At 33.4% G+C, this 18,128-nt stretch overlaps 9 protein-coding genes across 9 annotated transcripts in view; 2 read left to right on the forward strand and 7 right to left on the reverse strand.

Annotated features, from left to right (window-relative positions):
- Positions 1-444, reverse strand: part of KTR2 (mannosyltransferase KTR2) — a gene marked incomplete at both ends in the record, with an annotated part of 1,101 nt that extends 657 nt beyond the window's left edge. Inside the window, one exon of the mRNA XM_003667462.1 lies at positions 1-444. This exon is cut by the window's left edge and continues 657 nt beyond it. Within this exon, the coding sequence (XP_003667510.1) occupies positions 1-444 (444 nt within the window).
- A 455-nt stretch (positions 445-899) lies between these two features.
- On the reverse strand, positions 900-2,327 carry CDC1 (putative lipid phosphatase CDC1; the record flags this gene model as incomplete). The annotated part of the gene is made up of 1 exon (XM_003667463.1): positions 900-2,327. The coding sequence occupies one exon, from the start codon at positions 2,325-2,327 to the stop codon at positions 900-902; it is 1,428 nt and encodes a 475-aa protein (XP_003667511.1).
- Positions 2,328-2,704: 377 nt separating this feature from the next.
- Positions 2,705-4,285, forward strand: SAS4 (Sas4p; the record flags this gene model as incomplete). Its single annotated transcript, XM_003667464.1, has 1 exon — positions 2,705-4,285. One exon carries the CDS (start codon positions 2,705-2,707, stop codon positions 4,283-4,285), a length of 1,581 nt encoding a protein of 526 aa, XP_003667512.1.
- Positions 4,286-4,807: 522 nt separating this feature from the next.
- Positions 4,808-9,265, reverse strand: SCC2 (cohesin-loading factor complex subunit SCC2; the record flags this gene model as incomplete). Its single annotated transcript, XM_003667465.1, has 1 exon — positions 4,808-9,265. One exon carries the CDS (start codon positions 9,263-9,265, stop codon positions 4,808-4,810), a length of 4,458 nt encoding a protein of 1,485 aa, XP_003667513.1.
- A 424-nt stretch (positions 9,266-9,689) lies between these two features.
- Positions 9,690-11,126, reverse strand: NVJ3 (Nvj3p; the record flags this gene model as incomplete). Its single annotated transcript, XM_003667466.1, has 1 exon — positions 9,690-11,126. The coding sequence occupies one exon, from the start codon at positions 11,124-11,126 to the stop codon at positions 9,690-9,692; it is 1,437 nt and encodes a 478-aa protein (XP_003667514.1).
- A 293-nt stretch (positions 11,127-11,419) lies between these two features.
- On the forward strand, positions 11,420-11,929 carry CSN9 (Csn9p; the record flags this gene model as incomplete). The annotated part of the gene is made up of 1 exon (XM_003667467.1): positions 11,420-11,929. One exon carries the CDS (start codon positions 11,420-11,422, stop codon positions 11,927-11,929), a length of 510 nt encoding a protein of 169 aa, XP_003667515.1.
- A 653-nt stretch (positions 11,930-12,582) lies between these two features.
- On the reverse strand, positions 12,583-13,134 carry SDH4 (succinate dehydrogenase membrane anchor subunit SDH4; the record flags this gene model as incomplete). Its single annotated transcript, XM_003667468.1, has 1 exon — positions 12,583-13,134. One exon carries the CDS (start codon positions 13,132-13,134, stop codon positions 12,583-12,585), a length of 552 nt encoding a protein of 183 aa, XP_003667516.1.
- Positions 13,135-13,802: 668 nt separating this feature from the next.
- UBC1 (E2 ubiquitin-conjugating protein UBC1) lies at positions 13,803-14,453 on the reverse strand (the record flags this gene model as incomplete). Its single annotated transcript, XM_003667469.1, has 1 exon — positions 13,803-14,453. The coding sequence occupies one exon, from the start codon at positions 14,451-14,453 to the stop codon at positions 13,803-13,805; it is 651 nt and encodes a 216-aa protein (XP_003667517.1).
- A 655-nt stretch (positions 14,454-15,108) lies between these two features.
- Positions 15,109-17,643, reverse strand: NGG1 (histone acetyltransferase NGG1; the record flags this gene model as incomplete). Its single annotated transcript, XM_003667470.1, has 1 exon — positions 15,109-17,643. One exon carries the CDS (start codon positions 17,641-17,643, stop codon positions 15,109-15,111), a length of 2,535 nt encoding a protein of 844 aa, XP_003667518.1.
- Between the last annotated feature and the right edge of the window lie 485 nt (positions 17,644-18,128).

Below are 18,128 nucleotides of genomic sequence, written 5' to 3' on the forward strand. Positions count from 1 at the left end.
TTCCATGAATTCATCAGTAAATGGAACATCATTGAGGAATGTCCAATCGTAATGGTACTTATGGTTAAATCGATCTTCTAAAGATCTCATCGATTCTAATGCAGCGTTAAGTTCCCAATTGCGAACCAACATTAAGAGGGTAGCATTTTCTCTTTGAATACCTCCGAACGCTGTATCACCATTATCATCATCTTCATTCATTAGATTATCATTGTAGGTATTACTCGACAATTTAGCCCTCTTATATAAATTTCGTCTTCTTTCATGATCAAATTTATGTGATACTTCGTACGATCTTTCCTGAAAGTTATTTGACACTTGATCCAGATATGTTAATGACAGGCCATGATAGCGGTGTGTTATTATAAGGTATGAGAATAGCAATGCTATGAAACTGATTAACCAAAAGTAGAAATTCTTAAATGAAGTTACTTGATTATGCATCTTTTTTGGTCTATATTTGGTGTTGTTTCAAAGTCTAAAGCATCACCTGGATTCCTGGAACCTCCTCCACAGATCAATGACAAGGTAATCCCTTCTATAAAAAAGAATCTCTACCAACAAGAACATAGGACATAAATTTATGAGAATCCGCTCTTTTCTATTGTATTCAAAAGAAACGAATTATACATAGGTTTTTCCTTTTCCATTGATTCCATCCATAGACTATAAATAAAAGTGACATGATATAAGGTTTTTTTGCTAAAAATGGAAAAATGTTTCAAAAAAAAAAAGTCAATTGAACAATAAATTTCACTTGCAATGTTACCTTTTCCCACCAGTTCATAGACCGTCACGATATTCTTTTGTTCTCGTATTTACATTATTTTAATAGATATTTTATATATATACTGTCATCAGAATATCTTATTAATCGCTTACGGCGGTTATAACATTATTTAAATAACAACATAATAATAGTAAAATAATATTAGCACCATCAACGATAATATGGAAAGGTTCAATATACATGAAACCTTTGAAGGATGCTCATCTACCATATATACCTCTGTGGGATTTAGATTTTTTGTGTTTAAGTTGTAATCACTAATCTTACCTATTTTTGTTGCAATTCTCTTATTGAAAGATCTTGGTAATATCATGATATATCCAAATATACTCAATGATACAATCGTCATCAACAAATACATCTTGATTGGTTTATATGGATCAGGTAAATAACACATTTCCGTTTGGTATGTATCATTGCCAGATTTTCGATTCGGATTGTACAATGAAAGTAATTGTATAGCTGGCCTACTTATACCCATATTCATTGCACATGATTTCACTGTAATCTCCTCTGCATGTTTTGTCATGCCATTCGCTGTATATGAATGCTGTATTTGACAATAATCATGATCGTCACCTGAAAATAGTAAACTTGGTTGAATCTTAGATAAAACTTCTTGTGATAATTCTAAATCAATAACTGTTTGATATTGATCACCTTTCTGAATCGGGAAAGCTTTCTTGGACTCTCTTAATGATCCACACTTCTGTTGGTTTGCGTTTCTCCATAACGGGACATGCGTTAAAAGAATTTTAGTCATTGGATGAGAACCCATAGCAAATTCATTAAGGAACTTTTTAGGAACTTCTGATACGTTACTATTTAGTTTATCTGATAGAGAGATCGTGTCAACAAGGACAAAAGTATGATTCCCGACGTCGACATATGCTGATGGATCTCCAAAATATGTAGTAAATCTTTCTAAACTAGATTCGATGACAGTATCGCCGAAGCCGATATCATGATTCCCGGGTAGTGACATAACAGTCATCCTCGATTGTTTCTTAGGGAAGATCTTGTTGAATCTTGTGTATTCCTTTAGCCAATAATCATCATCCCAATACCTTCCACCATCAAATAAGTCACCTAGAAAAAAATTGGTATCTGGATCCAAATAATAGTGTACATATTTCCAATTCCTTTCATGATAATGATCCAGCATCACTCTTGTGAGATAATTCACGATGACAGGTCTACCAGGGTAAGAATGAGCATCCATAATTTGTGGATCGGCAAACAATGCAACTTTATGACTCACTGTACCTTTAGACCACGTTTCCCAACGAGACCATTGACATTTACGCATTGCTCTTTTCACTACTATACTTTCATAATAATGTATCAACAGAAGCCACATAGTGAAAAGTATCACAATGTACCGCCAATAAACTCGTACCTTTCCATCATTCTGTATCTCAATATTATTCACAGGGATGCCTTTCTCAATATCAGCAAACATTTCAGATCTTTCTTCTTTCTCTTCATCTCTTTTCTTGTTATTATTATTATTCTTGGAACGGTTTCGAGAAAACATGATTATATATCGATTGCCAATTCAACAATTAGCCTCACTTAACTTCGAGATAAAAGGAAACAATGATCACCTGAAGAGAATCTCACTTATGCGATACTATTCTAATCAATTGCCCATGATAAAACCTCTTATAAGGAAATAAAACCATTCACTTATGTTCAAATCAAAACCTTTAAAGTAACTAAATAAGTATTCGTAACGTAAGTAGTACGAATCGCTTCAATATGAAATTTGTAAAATCAAGAAATCCATCATCATCAAAATAAACAAAGAAACTGGAAAGAAGAACAGAACTTCAAGAGAAGGCATATAAACCATTATATTGGAAGGGAAATTTTATCCTCATTATAGAAACAATAATAAATCTACAATTATCCATGGCGTTGGCAGAAGAAGAAGGAAGAGAGGGAATAATAATAGAAACGAATAGAAAAGAACCTCAAAGAGTATCAAGATCAAGGTCATTGAGATCATTTAAGAATACCGGTAAAAATGATGATTCTATCGATGATTTGTTTGACTTCGATTCCGATGAATTTGAAATCAATCCAACAAGGAAACTAAGTTTGCTCCAGCATGTTACTGGCATGAATCACAAAAAAATCATTAAAAAATCACGATTACAGCAACGAGTGTCCATGTCAGAAGAATCATCAGAACCCACAGTGGACAGAGAAGAAGCAGATCCATTGTTACACCAGCAGAGACTTGAAGGGAAAGAACAAAAGCAAAGGAGGGGAAAGAAATCCGCAAGTTTAATAACCGCTGTAGAAACGAAGAAGAAGATTACACAAATGATCTTAACGATCGAAAAACATACAATTAATATACCGAAGAGAGCTTCAGAGGAAAATATAAATGATGTTCTTCCTGATTCATTATATACCAATTTCCATAAAAGAATGTTGAGACACGAAAATAGAATGATTGACCAAGATATCATACAAAGTGAAAATGAAGCTGAAAGATTGACTTTAATTAACGAAAAATTAGATATGATTATGTGGCCAACGATCTTACAGAAGGTTACGAAGATTAATGATCCAACGGACGACGATGAAATGACAAGGAAAAGAGCTCAAACAAAAGAATGTATAGAATCGATGTTAGAAAAATTTCATTCAATGAAAAGAAGAAGCAATGGATTAACTGGAATTCAAAAAGGTGGAAAAGGGAAAAAAATTAACCCATTCAGAAACTGGAACAAAATTTATTCTAAAATCGATCGAACCCTACTTTACCCAGAATATCATAGCTCGTCTGATGAAGATGAAGATGCTATGGATATTGATACAGTCAGAGCACATAGAAGGGCTTTGAGAGAAGGTCAATGTGGCGGTTCCATTATAGTAACCTTAAATCCTTCTATAAGGTTCGCAATTGTGGCTGAACCTCTTCGGAAACCGTATGTCGTGAAAGCATCACCAAAGGAAAAGAAAAGATGGAAGCAACAAATTAAAAACCCTCGTCCATTTAGTTATCATCCAGAACTACTAGGCCAAATCGCCGTTCCAGTAAGGAAAGTAAAAATTCCTTTTACTTTATCATCATTGCCTAACGAAGATGCTTCTATGAGTGAATTAGTTGAGAAAGCTAAATATGGCGAAGACTTTTCATCAATACCCACAGTTGCTAGTAAGCCAGGAAATTCCAACTCTGAAACTATTAAAATGGATACACCAATTGCAGCTCCTCCTAAAGTGCCCCCAACATTTGATATTTCAGAATTTGCTGCACCAAAATTGGAAGAACCACAATCTCAGAAACTTGAACATACAAACAAAACTGAGGGCAGGAAAAAGAAGGAAGCGAATATGTCAAAGCTGAACTCCTTTCCGACGTCACCTATTAATAAATTGCAAGTAAACACTGCTTCATCAGAAAAAAGTATATTAGCTGCAAAAAAATACAAAGAAAACCTGAACCCGGTAGTGTTATTCCCAAAATGGATCCCATGATCTCTTCAATAAAAAGTACTAAATATCAAAAGGTATGCCTCTCCCGTCTGATGACGAGACCAAAGACACATGAAAAGGCTTCGTCAACTACTGCAACAGTACCTGACGAAATTTCTCTTATAAAACCGAAGAAAGCAACCTCACAAAGTATAATACCTTTTAAACGGCTTGTTCCTGATCTTGATAACAATAGCTATGCTCATCACAATAGCAATTTTGAAATAACACCCAAGAAAAGTAAACTTCAAGAATAAAAATTTGCTAGTTTATTAATGAATGTATTTATCTACTTAATGCCGTCATGAATGGATCATATTCAGTATATTCGATACACACCTCTGGTTTTTTTCCTCTTTAGACACTAATGAACTATATAAAATTCAAATTTAAAGAAAAGGACAATACACAAAAAATAGTATTTTAAAAATGCATTTAAGTACTTATAAATTACCAAAAAAGAATACACAAACTAGCAACTTTTACGTAAAAGAGTAATGGATAAACGTGCTATACCGATCCTTCTTAGAAATTTATATATTGCGAAAGAATATCTTCGCTTTGAATTATCTTTTCCAGTCTCGATAAGACTGATGCAGTATATGTTTTATTAACGAGGACAGGCCTATTTTTGAGTTCTGATTCATCTGTAACATCCAATTCTAACAACTCAACCTTAATATTGTATAAAGCAAACATATAATTCTTTACTTCAATTAAGGATGACTGAATAATCATCGAATTTTTAACTTCTTGGGGTATCGATTCTACATGTTCATTCGTAGCTAACCAATCTTGAATATTTTCTTTCATTTGTTCAGCTACAACGTCCATTGGTTTCAAAAGGGAAATTAAATCAAATTGGGAATTAAATTGCAAGTTCGCAATGTTTGAAGTCATAAAACAGATCGAATCTTTTGTGTCATTATCAATTTCGACTCCGACGATACCATTTAGGAGACTCATCATGACCTTCTTTATTGTCTTAATGAATTTCGGGCCATATTTTTTCCCTATTCCCACGATAGTACCTAGTTTCCGTAGAAATAAATCGTTCTTGTAAAGATCATCACCCATCAACACCCGAGAATAAACAATTGCTTGTTGAACCCCTTTGGACATTCCACTAAACACCATAGTCTCGTATTTTTCGAATAAATCCTTGAGAATTTTAATAGATATATGACTCATGTATTGATTATTTGAGGAAACTAAAGCTATAATTATTGGTATAGCATGTGATGGATTTGTATATCCGTACTGTAAAATCAATTCTAATAGTCGAACTGCTACTAACGAACTCTTTATATTAGATCCAGTACAGATATCTAATATATTCTTTAAGAACCTTGACACTAATGCTGAACAAACTCCGTCATTAACAAACTCTGATTTCTTCTCCATTGAAATACTCTGCTTCAATGAAAGCTCGGAAGATAACGTACCATTTACACCAGCCTTTCTGACTGATTTTTTCTCCTCCAGAACAAAAAAATCATAAAAGCTTTCTAAAATGACCAACTTGATATCTAAATGAGCACTATTAAATTCTTTATCTAACAGGTTTAAAACATGTTTAGAGTTGAATAACTTTGGATAACTACCACACAATTTTGTCAAATTCTTGATTGCTATTCTTCTAATTATGTGTGTTATTTCTGGTTTTGACAACACTAATAAGCACTTTGTGACGTACTCATATATCGATTCATTTTCTGAAACATACATAACTTTACCTTGTGATCGTTTGATTGGGCAAAATCTAGCAAATCCAGCAGTTAAGTATATTAATCTTTGTAATTTCCCATCAGCTAATATCTTTGAAGGTTCCTTGTTGGCCATTGTAATATATGGATTCAAATGAACGAAGCATGAAGAACACGCTTTAGAAGCTCTATCGTATTCTTGTCTTTGTGAACAAACTTGCCAAATCAATGGCATTGCTTCTTCAATCTCTTTCACGTTCATTTTGGGTAATCTACTCAATAAAGTGGTCTCTAGATCAAATAGGAACTTAGGTTTAAAATGATCTGATTTTTGAAACGCATTCTTAAAGATACGAAGAATATAATATTGTAAATCGCTTTTCTCATCAGATACTAAATATGGGTATAAGGATATAAGGTGATTCTTGGTAATAAATGTAGTCGTACTATCGGAAAATTTAGTTAGTAATGCGAGGTATTCCTCTCTACGTTTCAAAACAGCATGGTTTTCAGATTCTAGACCTAATTGTAATTCAACTGTCCCTTGAACTAAGTAATCTGCTAAAAGGTTTAAGGTATTGATAATTCTGGAAAATATTGGAGGAGTATGCATGGTTTCGTTCAGTAAATAAAAATTTAAGAACCAGTCAATTAATTGGGAACATTTTGCATTTAGTGAGATGACGCCGGAAATGATCAAGATTACTTCATTACATAATGTAGCTTGACTTTCTTGGTTTGTTTCTAATGCGTTGATGGAAAGTATCCATCTATTTAACAAAATGTCTTTAGCCATATCAATGATAATATCTTCTTCATCTTCGATTCTGAGAAGAATTCTAGAAGCTACAAATATTTTGGCTTGCACATCTGTCGTTTCATCATAAATTTTTTCATTAATCCTTAGGACGTGTCTTCTTACAGAAATACTTTCATCTGCAAAATTAGCATTTATTTGTCTGTAAAATTGTAAGTATGATGATTTGATACTGACTAAATCAAGAATAGCATCCTTGACAGAAGCAGACGAATCATTCAGACGTTGCTGTATTGTCTCTTTTACAGAATCACTTTGTAAAATGACTGGATCTTTATTTGCTAGCATAGAAAGACATTTAATTGCTGTCGATCTTAATTTTATCCTGTCTTTTCCAAGGAATGATAAAATCAGTTTTAAGTAAGGTTCATAAAGATTCAATAAATCGAAAGTATGCAATATTGAATAGTATTCTAACTTGACTTCTGACCAAGTCTTATTTGTCGTATTGATATTAATTGGTTCACTAAGCTTTAATATTTGCTCGGAAAGTAGTTGGGTAACCTTATTGTTCCTATCATCATCTACTTCTGAATCTTTGTTGAACTCTCTTAATTTTAATAATGTTATTAGTTCTAAATTCCAGAAATAAGGGAATGCAGATGGTTTATCTGATGAAAATTTAATATATTCCAGACAGTCTTGGAATTTCTCTAATAACTGGGGTAACTTCTCGGGATAGTTGAATATCTTGATTAAGTTATCGCATTCTGATGGGTTTGTTGATGACTTTATGTTGAATATTACTGAGCCGATGTTACCAATTGTCTGAAGGCATATAGCTTCTGTATTCGCGTTCTTCGTCGTAGTGGGATCGAAAATAAGGAGTAATTTCTTCGTCATTGAACTGAGCAAAACTTCAGTAACGGACCACTCAGGTAAAGGAATCAAATTGAGAAGATCCTGAACATAATCATTCAATACGTGTCTATATTTAGTAGTATTTTCTAAAAATTGCTTCAATATAGTGCTATTAATATGCTCAACATAAGAATGTACTGTTTGTAGTTGTTTCATATTAATCTGCTCAAGTAACCTTATTGATTCTTCATCCCAATCTGCCATTTTCATTGCATAATCAAAGCAATTTATACTTTCAAGAATCCCTATTATAGTCCTCGTAAAATCGGTAATATAAGTGTCATTTGCAACTTTAGTTAATTTCCGCTGTATTCTCTTTTGCGGCATTCTATCTGTATGAGTCAATAATTCTTGAAGAATAAATTCTCTTTGACTGGGAATTTTTAGAAATAATGTAATTAATAGGTTACAACTTTTTGTCTTAATGGATTTCCATATATTATGAAGTGAAAGGTTATTAACGAATTCAAATTCATCGTTCATTATCGTATCTGTAAATATGTAAATTAGTTTGGTAACTAAATTCTCATCCATATATGGTCTCTTTTCAACGTATGATGGTAATAAGGAGATTGATTGATCTAAATAGGAGAGTTGGTCCTTATCAAAAGACTTATCATTTTTTTCAACAGCAAGCTTTAATAATTCGAAAGCTTCTGAAATGAAGTTTATTGGTTCTAAAAGATATCGTTCTAGATGTAATTTTTTATCCTCTTTATTGAAAAGAAATATTTGGAAAATACAGTAAGCAGATAGATGTGATATCTTAAGAAGAGAGGTACCCATTTTCTCAGTCTGCAAATAGCCCTTTGCTTTTTCAATATTATCTGTCAATATATTCAATAAGAACTGGAGCCAGGAGATTTCAAGTTTGTCCCAGATCTGATGAACCGACATAATATTTTTCAACGTGATTTGCAATTTATGAAGTATATTTTCAGTCAAAATGTGATTACCATCATCTATACTAATCCAATACTCCAAATTCCCCCTTTCACTTTCTAGATTATGAAATCCAATACATTCCAAAACAGTTACGAGATCCTTAATGTATTGCTGTCCAAGAGACAATTGATTCATAGGTACACCTGTACCTGTCTTCATTTTCTGTTTCTTTAGAGGAGATTGATCATTGGTAGTCAATCCTAATGCTTTCTCCGTATCTATCTTATGTTTCTTTTCATGCATGAAGGTTTTCTGTACTTGTTGTTTCGTAGAAGTTCGTTGCTTCTCAATGATAATATTTGGATTTGTTTCTTGTAAGCACTTCGTGGCTAATGGTGATAAGTTGTTTGTAATAAGTTGAACTGAATTGGGTTTGGGACTCCCAGAGGATGGCAAGCAATCCAACCTCTTGAAGATTATTTCTGTATCATCTTCAATACCTTCTTTCAAATTAAAATCATTTATAGTTTCTAAGTTCTTAGCAAATGGTTCATTTACGAATGGATCGTTTGTGGGTGGCAATTTTATAGATAATGGAGCTGATATTAGTGATGCAAGCCCATCTTTCGGTACTAAATGATTTAATGGTTGGTTACCTAATGTATCTAGTATTCGTTGAGGGATATCCGAGTCTTCTCCTGGATATTTTGACATCGGCGGTTGTTTCTTTTTTGGTGAAGCCAATGGTGGATTTCCCAATTTACTCGATGCTATGTATTATATGCTGTGAATTTTCTTATAATACCAAAATATTCGATGACAGCGGAATGAGTTTCAATCATGTAAATATTCCCTATACCTAGTTTATTCGATTGAGAGAGATATGGGACGGTTAAAGTTGTTTATCATTAGATGGCGACTATTTCTGTAAAATAGATCTCATCTGCTTTTAAAAGGCTTTGACTTAAATCGCGTCTCATTTATATAAAATTGCGGTGCCATTAATTACAAACAAACAAATCAGTCTATGCAGAACCATAAACAAATAAACAGTAAGCTGGTCAGAGGAGATAGTAATGTGTTCGTTACTAATTGTCTGTAATTAAACAAGGAATATATACTACAGATACGTACATACTTACGCATTGTTCTCCATCGGTCTCGTGAAATGTGCTATAGCACATTCCATTATTTGCATAATCAATAACTTATTCTGTTTCTTTTTCTCGAAGGAACAACCATCCACAACTGCAACTATGTCATTTTGAGTCAATCCAAGAAAAAAATCGATTTTATATAACCTAGAAACTCTCATCATTTTCACTACTGCTTCCTCTCTCATTGGTTTCAGTTGTTCTTCTGTTGTTGGGATGATTCTTCGTGGTCCCATAAGGGAATCTGTGGGGAACAATGTATGCCGCAATAATTTAATCAGATCAACGGCTAAAATGGAAGATTTCTTCAACGAATTCATGAATATATTATTTGTTATACCCTGTACAGTTGTCGATTTTGTCAATACATATTGCATGATTCTAATGATCGAATACATGAATGGTTTCTTAGTTGGTAACCTCAATAAATCAATGGCAAAGAAACTTATTATATATCTTTGATAAAGGTTATGCTTCTCCGGTACAGGTGTATTTCCGTTACTATTAGGTTTATAATCCGCTGTTATTATTGACAATAATCGCCCAATATAGGATTTAACTGATCGGAAAGACCATCGGCGACTTTCTTGAATAAATGCTGGTTTGGGTTCTTTAATTGAGAGGCTAGGACTTTCCATTTTTGAAATTAATTTATTACAAATTTTGATTGTACCATTTAGGACATAGTATGGTTCAGTCAAACTGTCAAGTATTCGTCCAAATAACAATTCATTGAATAAAGAATCTAAAAACGACGATTGTAGGGTTGATGAATCAGATCCTTCGATCAAACTCTTGATGAAATTCGTTATCTGTTCAGGATATTTATCACTATCAGACAATACTATCTTACGATACTCTTTATATAACGTGGAAGAATCATCAATATTTTCGGTGGTTTTCAATTGGCTTTTCCTTATTGCTTCTATATGCCTTGATAAGATAACAGGAATATCATCAGCGAGTAATGCTTCAAAATCAATTGAATCGTCCCTGATTTGTCTTGTCACATATTGAATTAAATTTTGAATTAGGTTGAACATTTCAATTAAGAAAGTTTCATCAGTGGTCGGTATTTTCACTCCATACCAATTTAGAACAAAATTCTGTAATATTAATGCACAAATGGCATTTATTTGTAGTTCAAAATTAGACTTCATGCCATTTATCCTTTTGTGTGTTGATTTGGGATATATCGAACAGCATAACTCTTTCAGATATTTTTCTGAATCCTTTTCATACTTTGAACGAAACTTGGAACCAATAGCTAACGAGGCGGTATTGTTTTTTGATAAGAATGATGTTGTTGATGATGATGATGATGATATTAAAGAAACAGAATTTGTAACTGGACTTGTTGACGAATTTCTCTGGAATCTTGATATTAGACTTGAATTTGTATTGTATAGGATATTTGGCATGGTATATCTTTTTTCGAGTGCTGTGCTAAAGCATTGGATATGGACAAATTCAAGTTCTCAACTCAATCACCATAGGCCATCTAATATTTGACTCCAATTAGGTACACTGCTTTGAAGATACCTTAATCTTCTTTTTTGAAAAAATATTATTTCTTTGTATGCTTTTGTTTATTTATTATTTATTTTTTAATAAAAAACTAATTTAACTTTATCAAATTTCAGAAAGGTATTGAGGTTGATTTAGCTTTACGAAAGACAGGGAGTGCAAAGTGTGTCCAAGAGTAAAGCTAGGGATGAATGCTGGATTAAAAGAAGCATTAGAAGATCCCCAAAAATACCATTATAAACAAGAATGGTTATCTTCTGATTTTGAATCCACTAGGGAACTCTTAGAAATTTTTGCATTCGGAACAGTAAATGATCTAACTAATCTCAAATTTAGCAAAAGAGAAGATTTAACATCTTCGATGATTGATAAATTAAGGAAATTAACAATTATATCACTGAGTGCGAAGTACAGGTACATTAGTTATGATTTTATACGTAAAGAATGCGAAATGGATAGCTCTAATGACATTGAAGAATATCTGATTCAATTACAGGACTTCTTCCAAATGGAGATTGATTCAGTTGGACAGCAGGTGAGAATAATTCGGTGTTTTGATAGTAGAGACGTTTACGCAAACGAATTGCCCTTAATTAATTTAGGAAAAGATACTCCGACGACTACTAAAGATGAATTATTACAGAGTTTACATAAATGGAAACTCAAACTTTTATGCCAGATTACAGATGAACCTTAGTAGATTATTTTCCCCATTCCTTGACTTAGGCCTAAACAGAACCCCAGTGGGCTGATAATGGCTGGTATTTTGTTGTTTGGCGATTGGAGCATATAGAGTAATCTCACTAATTACATAACTGATTAAGATGCAGCGAAATATTCCAGGGTAGGAGTAACTGAATATTTCCATCCTCGCTGAGCCCTATACAGGCAGAAGTAAATATATGTGGTCATTAGCCAAGTTAATAGTATAGTTAGAATATGGCTCATTAATCATATGATTGAGGTATATGCGAATGCCATTTATTAGAGACGACGACACATTGTTGGAATGAAACAATAGATAATGCTAACAAAATTCCAACCAGTGGTTTACATTATCGTAGCGAACAATTAAAAACGTCATGAATAACAGCCATTCATGTGTCATTTTAGGAGTAGTTGACTAGTGGAGTTCTATAATATTCATATATAAATGACGATAGGAATTAAGAATAACGGGGTAGTGGGGCACAACATTCGCCAATAAAATAAATAAATCTGTTTAATTAAAAAGAATAAATAAGTAAAATAATATATATAAATATAAATAAAATGGGTAACAGTAATGTATATCGAATTCAATAAAAGAAGACAACGAAAGTAATTCATTCAGAGACCTGTTTTTTTATTTCATTTCTTTGTAACCTTCTTTTTTTCTGCCTCAACATCTTCTATTAATTCACCTTTCCACCAACCTTTCACTAGCCCAGTGATACCATTATTTTCAGTTTCTAATTTATAAATACCAAACAATGAAACAACAGAACCAGCTCCTAATAAATACAGGGCATAATTATGATATTTCCCATAAACTCTTTTTGAAATATAATCAGTAATACAAGAATGGAATTCCATATAACAATATCCTAACAGTCCCACAGAAAGTAGAGAATCACAAGTGGTTGATAATGGACCAGAGGTAACAGCTGCAACAGTGACCAAAGGCAATGAAGTAACTGCAAATACTTTTTCAAGCCACCAATGGTATGATCCTTCAAATTTGTTCATTTTGGGTGGGATGTAAGCATCATTGGGAGATCCTGTTACACCACCGGCCTTTTGGGGTAATACTGGAAGGAAAGGGATTGTTAGACATCTTTTAGCAGATGTTTGGAAACATCTCGATGTAGATAATTGTAGAGATCTTTGGACGGAGATCGTTTTTAAGGGATTAACAAACATTTGTTCACTTTTGTTTACTTTTCTTGAAGGGGAAGTTACCGTTTTTTTTGGTATTTTAGAGCTTCAAATAACTTTTCTTGAGATTGTTTATTCTCCAGGTCTTGAATTTGTCTGATGGTTTTCTTTATATTCTCATGTCTGCTCTATCTTTTGTTCATATATTGTAGAGTGGAGAGCTAAGTATCATATTAAAGGTACGTATGCAATATTAACCGCGATATCGGACTATTTCCTCTGTGACGAATTAGATGGGAGTTTTTGGAAAAACTATATTCATAGAGTGATAAATACAAAATAGCAAGAAATATAAAGAGGATGGAAATGTACGTACTCCTTATGATGTTTAGTGTGTGGATTATTTATTGACTTGTGTGCCGCTGTATTATATAATATAAGACTATATCCTGTGGAATGCTAACCAGATTATTCCCTGATTCACATCTCAACTGGATTTCATAGAGAAGAAAAAGAGGAAAAGGATTTCCTCAAGTTACTCTAGTATATCTAGAGAACTATTGGAATGAAGGTATATATTCTATATGTAGACTTCAACTAGCAAAGATGAAGGTGTTTGTATTCATTTCTATATAGTGAATGAGTGAATGACATGTGACTTTTCATCTAATTCATCTATAAAGCTATATGCATAGACAACGTTCGGATGTTTCTCATTTCAATAATTCCTCAATAATACGGTTAATAGTATCATTATCATTTGGATCCAGACGTTTAATACCCAGTCTTCTCAATATTTCCACGATTTTTTGTTTCTCAAAACCTTGTGATTCGAATTCTTGCACCGCATCTGCGTCGATACCATATAATTCAGCTTCATCTACATTAGCGGATCCGGGACCTGCTGCACCAGAACCTGCATATAGTTTAGTCCACAATGCGGCGGTTTTATCAAATGATGCTCTGTCCTTAAGATAATGTTGAGCTACTTCTGCATCTTGTGGGTCATTAGGTTCAGGCGATTGTAAAAGGGCTTGCAATGATATTAAAGCAGATTTCAACGTTATCACTGGAGACCAAGCATTTTTCAAGATATCTAAACAAATGGCACCTGTTACTGAGGAGATATTCGGATGATATACTTTAGTATCGAATTTCATCTTTGGTGGTTTGAATGGATATTCCATTGGTACTTCAATGTCAATTATGAATTGTCCACCTTCATATGGTGTCCCTGGAGGACCGAAAAAGGAGCCTTTCAAATGATGTATGTCTGATTCATTGACGAACTCTAATCCGATTTTAGCTGTAGGATCATCTTTGACCGCTTGCAGTTCCTTCATAATTCTCTTGGCTCTTGACATTCTTGCTGTTTTCTTTATATATTTGTATTGAGTATCTTTGCAATGTTTGTGTTGGACAGACGATGATACTGAATTAGTTGTAATCTGCAGTTTACTATATCTCTGTCTATATAAAACGAAATACAAATCTGATATAACTGAATCACTTCAACACTCCAAGTAAAATCTACCATAATGAAGAACTAACATAACCTACGTACCTTTATGCAATAACAATTTTAATGAATATGAATTTCCGAGGTAAAGACCGGGTAACCCTCCTTGTATTGATAGGTGAGATCTTTTACAAAGAAGTTATTAATAATAATGACGAGGATAACCAGAGCGCTTCTGGCACACCAGCTGATATCATCTGTCTTGATAAGCCCCAATGGTACCACCCTCAATGTTACATATTACGCCCAATACTTTAGATTATATATACACATAGAAAGGAAACCGGGGAGTGCTGCCGCTACCATCGGTCACATGATTACATAAGTATAGTTCGGATATGAGTAAGGAAAGATCCGCTTTGAATTGTTATTATTACATTAGATTAAAGACTAATATTTTTTGTTACAAAAGACTTACGTGTATATGAACTTCCTTGTCTTGTCTTAAATCGTTCTCATTTCATTTCTATGCATATGCATGGTGAATTATTTGGGAATATTCATGTCCCTACTAATTCATCATCTTTATTAGCTCCATCTTGTCCGAAAACATCAGCTTCTTCCTCTTCTTCTTCATTATCTTCCTGTTCCATAATATCTTTAAAGACGCTTTCTTTGGGGATTCGTTTCATAACTTCATATGTATCAAACAATGGACCAATTTTATTTATCCATCGTTGTCTTTTCTCTAATAATGATTTCAAACTTGAATTAGCAGCTTTTTGCTGGGCAATTTGAGACGCGGTACCACCAGTACTACTTCCGCTTGTACTACTGTTGGCAGTAGCACTACTACCAGACACATGATGCTTCTTTCTTTTCTTAGGTACTCTAATTCTCTTAATGTAGGCTTGATCCACTTGCTTAGCTAAATCATCTAAAATTGATTCATATTCTTGCCAAGCTAATTGTCTCTCTATTATAGGCTTCAAAGCTTCTTTCCTTTTTTGATTTTTCAAAGTAACTTGTTTTAATGAATTTTGTAATTCTCTTAACTCTGCACTAATTTCATCATCTTCTCTACCATGAATCCAATCCAATTCATCATTCGTACTGGACGATATATTCGAATTAGTAGTAGTAGTGGAATTTTCATCTTTTGGAATATTCATATATATGCCAACGTATTTCAATTCTCTTTTCAAACGTTCTTCAAAAGTGGGGTAATCTAAGTTAACACTATTAATTTCCCAATCTCGTTCATTTGGTAACGAACTTGTTGTACCAAGAGTTATAAGATTATGTTTCAAACGTTCTGCTTCCATATCATCATTATCTTCTTCTTTAATGTCTGTGTTGGGTGTCTGAATGCTCACTACGGAATGAGAATCATTCATCATCATCATATCGCTATTATTGTTATTGCTTTCTGTTGGTGATAGATTGTCTGCTATTACACTATTTTCTTTCTTCAAAGCAATTTTTTTATTATTACTATCATCGGAGAAATCAAGATCGCTTTTATATTCACCTTCAGATAATATTGCAGATAACAATCTTGAAACCAATGGACCACACGATATTTCTTCAGATTCTAATAGATTATCATTCAAATTCGCCACGTCATTCCGGGGTAATATAATTGTTGGATCACTAATTGGAGGTGGAGAAATGTTACCGAGATTTTGATTATTATCTTCTTTATACCATTGTTCAGTATACAGTGGGCCCAAACTTGGAATAATAAATGGTGTAACGTTTGGATCGTATGTCTTGTCTAATTCTAAAGATTTTGGAATGATATATGTCTCCTTTATGAATTTCAAATCATTTTCATCAAGATTTCGAAGGAAATTTTCAATAGAGGTTAAGAATGTATTATATTGAATTTGGTTTGCTGGTTTCGGATGTGAGAAATCCATATCTGGCAATTCACCTGGTAATAATTCCTTTAAATCATTTGTTGGATAACTTGCCACATTATATTTTTTCTTTAAGTAATCTTCACCTGTGCTTTCCAAGCCTTCTTCATTGAATAATCCTAATGCTGCTGCCGCTATAGGCAATGTTTGTGACACAACGAACTCTGATTTTGGATTCTTCACAGAGGGATCATTTTCCATTCTATCCACGTCATCAAGATCGTTATTATGTTTGAGTTTCTTTACCGCTGGAGTAGTTTCATCAGATAATGATGGTGATAAAGCACGTTTTTGGGATTCTGGAATTGTCATGGATTCCACTCTATCCGGTTGAACGTTTAATTCATTCAATTTAGTACTATCTATATCATCGATCTCTGTTGTTGAGTCAATGAATTTTGGAGTTTCTAATTCCTCTTGATTCTCATCAGGAATGTTCGATTCTTTCTTCAATTTATCTGTTTCTTCTAATGTGACTTTATCAGGCGTTATTTCAGCATTCGCAGTATCTATTTTTTCTTTCTTTTCCACTAGTGATGATAATGGTTCTTCTGAGGATGGTTTCTCTTTATCATAAATAACTTCCTCGTCATCGTTAACTGCTGATTCTGCATTGCTTTTTCGTTGTTGTTCTTCCTCTATTTGTTTTTGTTTTTGTTTTTCTTGTTCTTTTAGTAATTGGGCCTTAGGAGCTTTCGGTAGATCAAATTGCTTGATTTTTTTAGTAGTAGCCGCCGTCGTTGTTGTCGTTTTTTCGATATTATTATTATTATTAGTAATAGATTTTTTTTCATTATTTTTATCATTCTGTATATTCTTAATGGAAGCAATAGTTTCCTCATCGTTTTGTTCAATCCTCTCAAACAATTCATTCAAAGTATTTAATTGGTTTTGTAATTCGACCAATGTTTTCCTATCAGGGACCGATCTAACATTTTTACCGTTCAACATTCCAATATCTCTTTCGAAGGAGAGATTTAATGTTTTCAACATGGATAATAGTATCTTGGACGGTATTTCATCTGTTTCTATGCTCCCTGTAGCATTAGCAGCTCCAGCGGCACCTGCAGCTGGTATTGGTTCTTTGCCATCCCGCTGCTGTTGCTTCTGTGCTTGGTGGTCTCGCTGTTGGGTAGCCTTCGGAGTGTTACCTCTTCTTCCTACTCTTGGCATTTTGGATTGATATAGGAATGAAATTTTATGTCAGTAGGCCAGCTGATTAAGTGTCAAAATGACGTTTCTGTTTTAACAGCAATGAAATGAAAGGGAAGATAAACCCCAAAGCAAGGCGGTGCAATGCACGAAAAAATGAAAGACGGGGTAAAAGGAATAGATGGTAAACTAAACCAAGTAATTGTAGTTGCCTGGGAGTCACGAACCCTGTTTACTCTTTATATTCACTACCCTTTTTACATCTATTAGCCTCATCAGTCAGTATACTATTACTTGATGATTGTTTACATATTTATTATTATTATTTCCTCACTTTGCCATTTTCCATTTTCAATTTTGAGTTTAGTCGTCTGCGGGTAACATATACTTCATTAAGAACTGGAAAATACATATATTTATTAGAAGAGTTAGGGAAGATAAGGTGGATTATTGATTTGTGATAGAGCAAGAACAACAAACAACTCTAGTACTTAAGAAGAAGCTGT

This window comes from Naumovozyma dairenensis, chromosome 1 (genome assembly GCF_000227115.2).
Source record: "Naumovozyma dairenensis CBS 421 chromosome 1, complete genome".
In the NCBI taxonomy this organism is placed as follows: Eukaryota; Fungi; Ascomycota; class Saccharomycetes; order Saccharomycetales; family Saccharomycetaceae; genus Naumovozyma; species Naumovozyma dairenensis.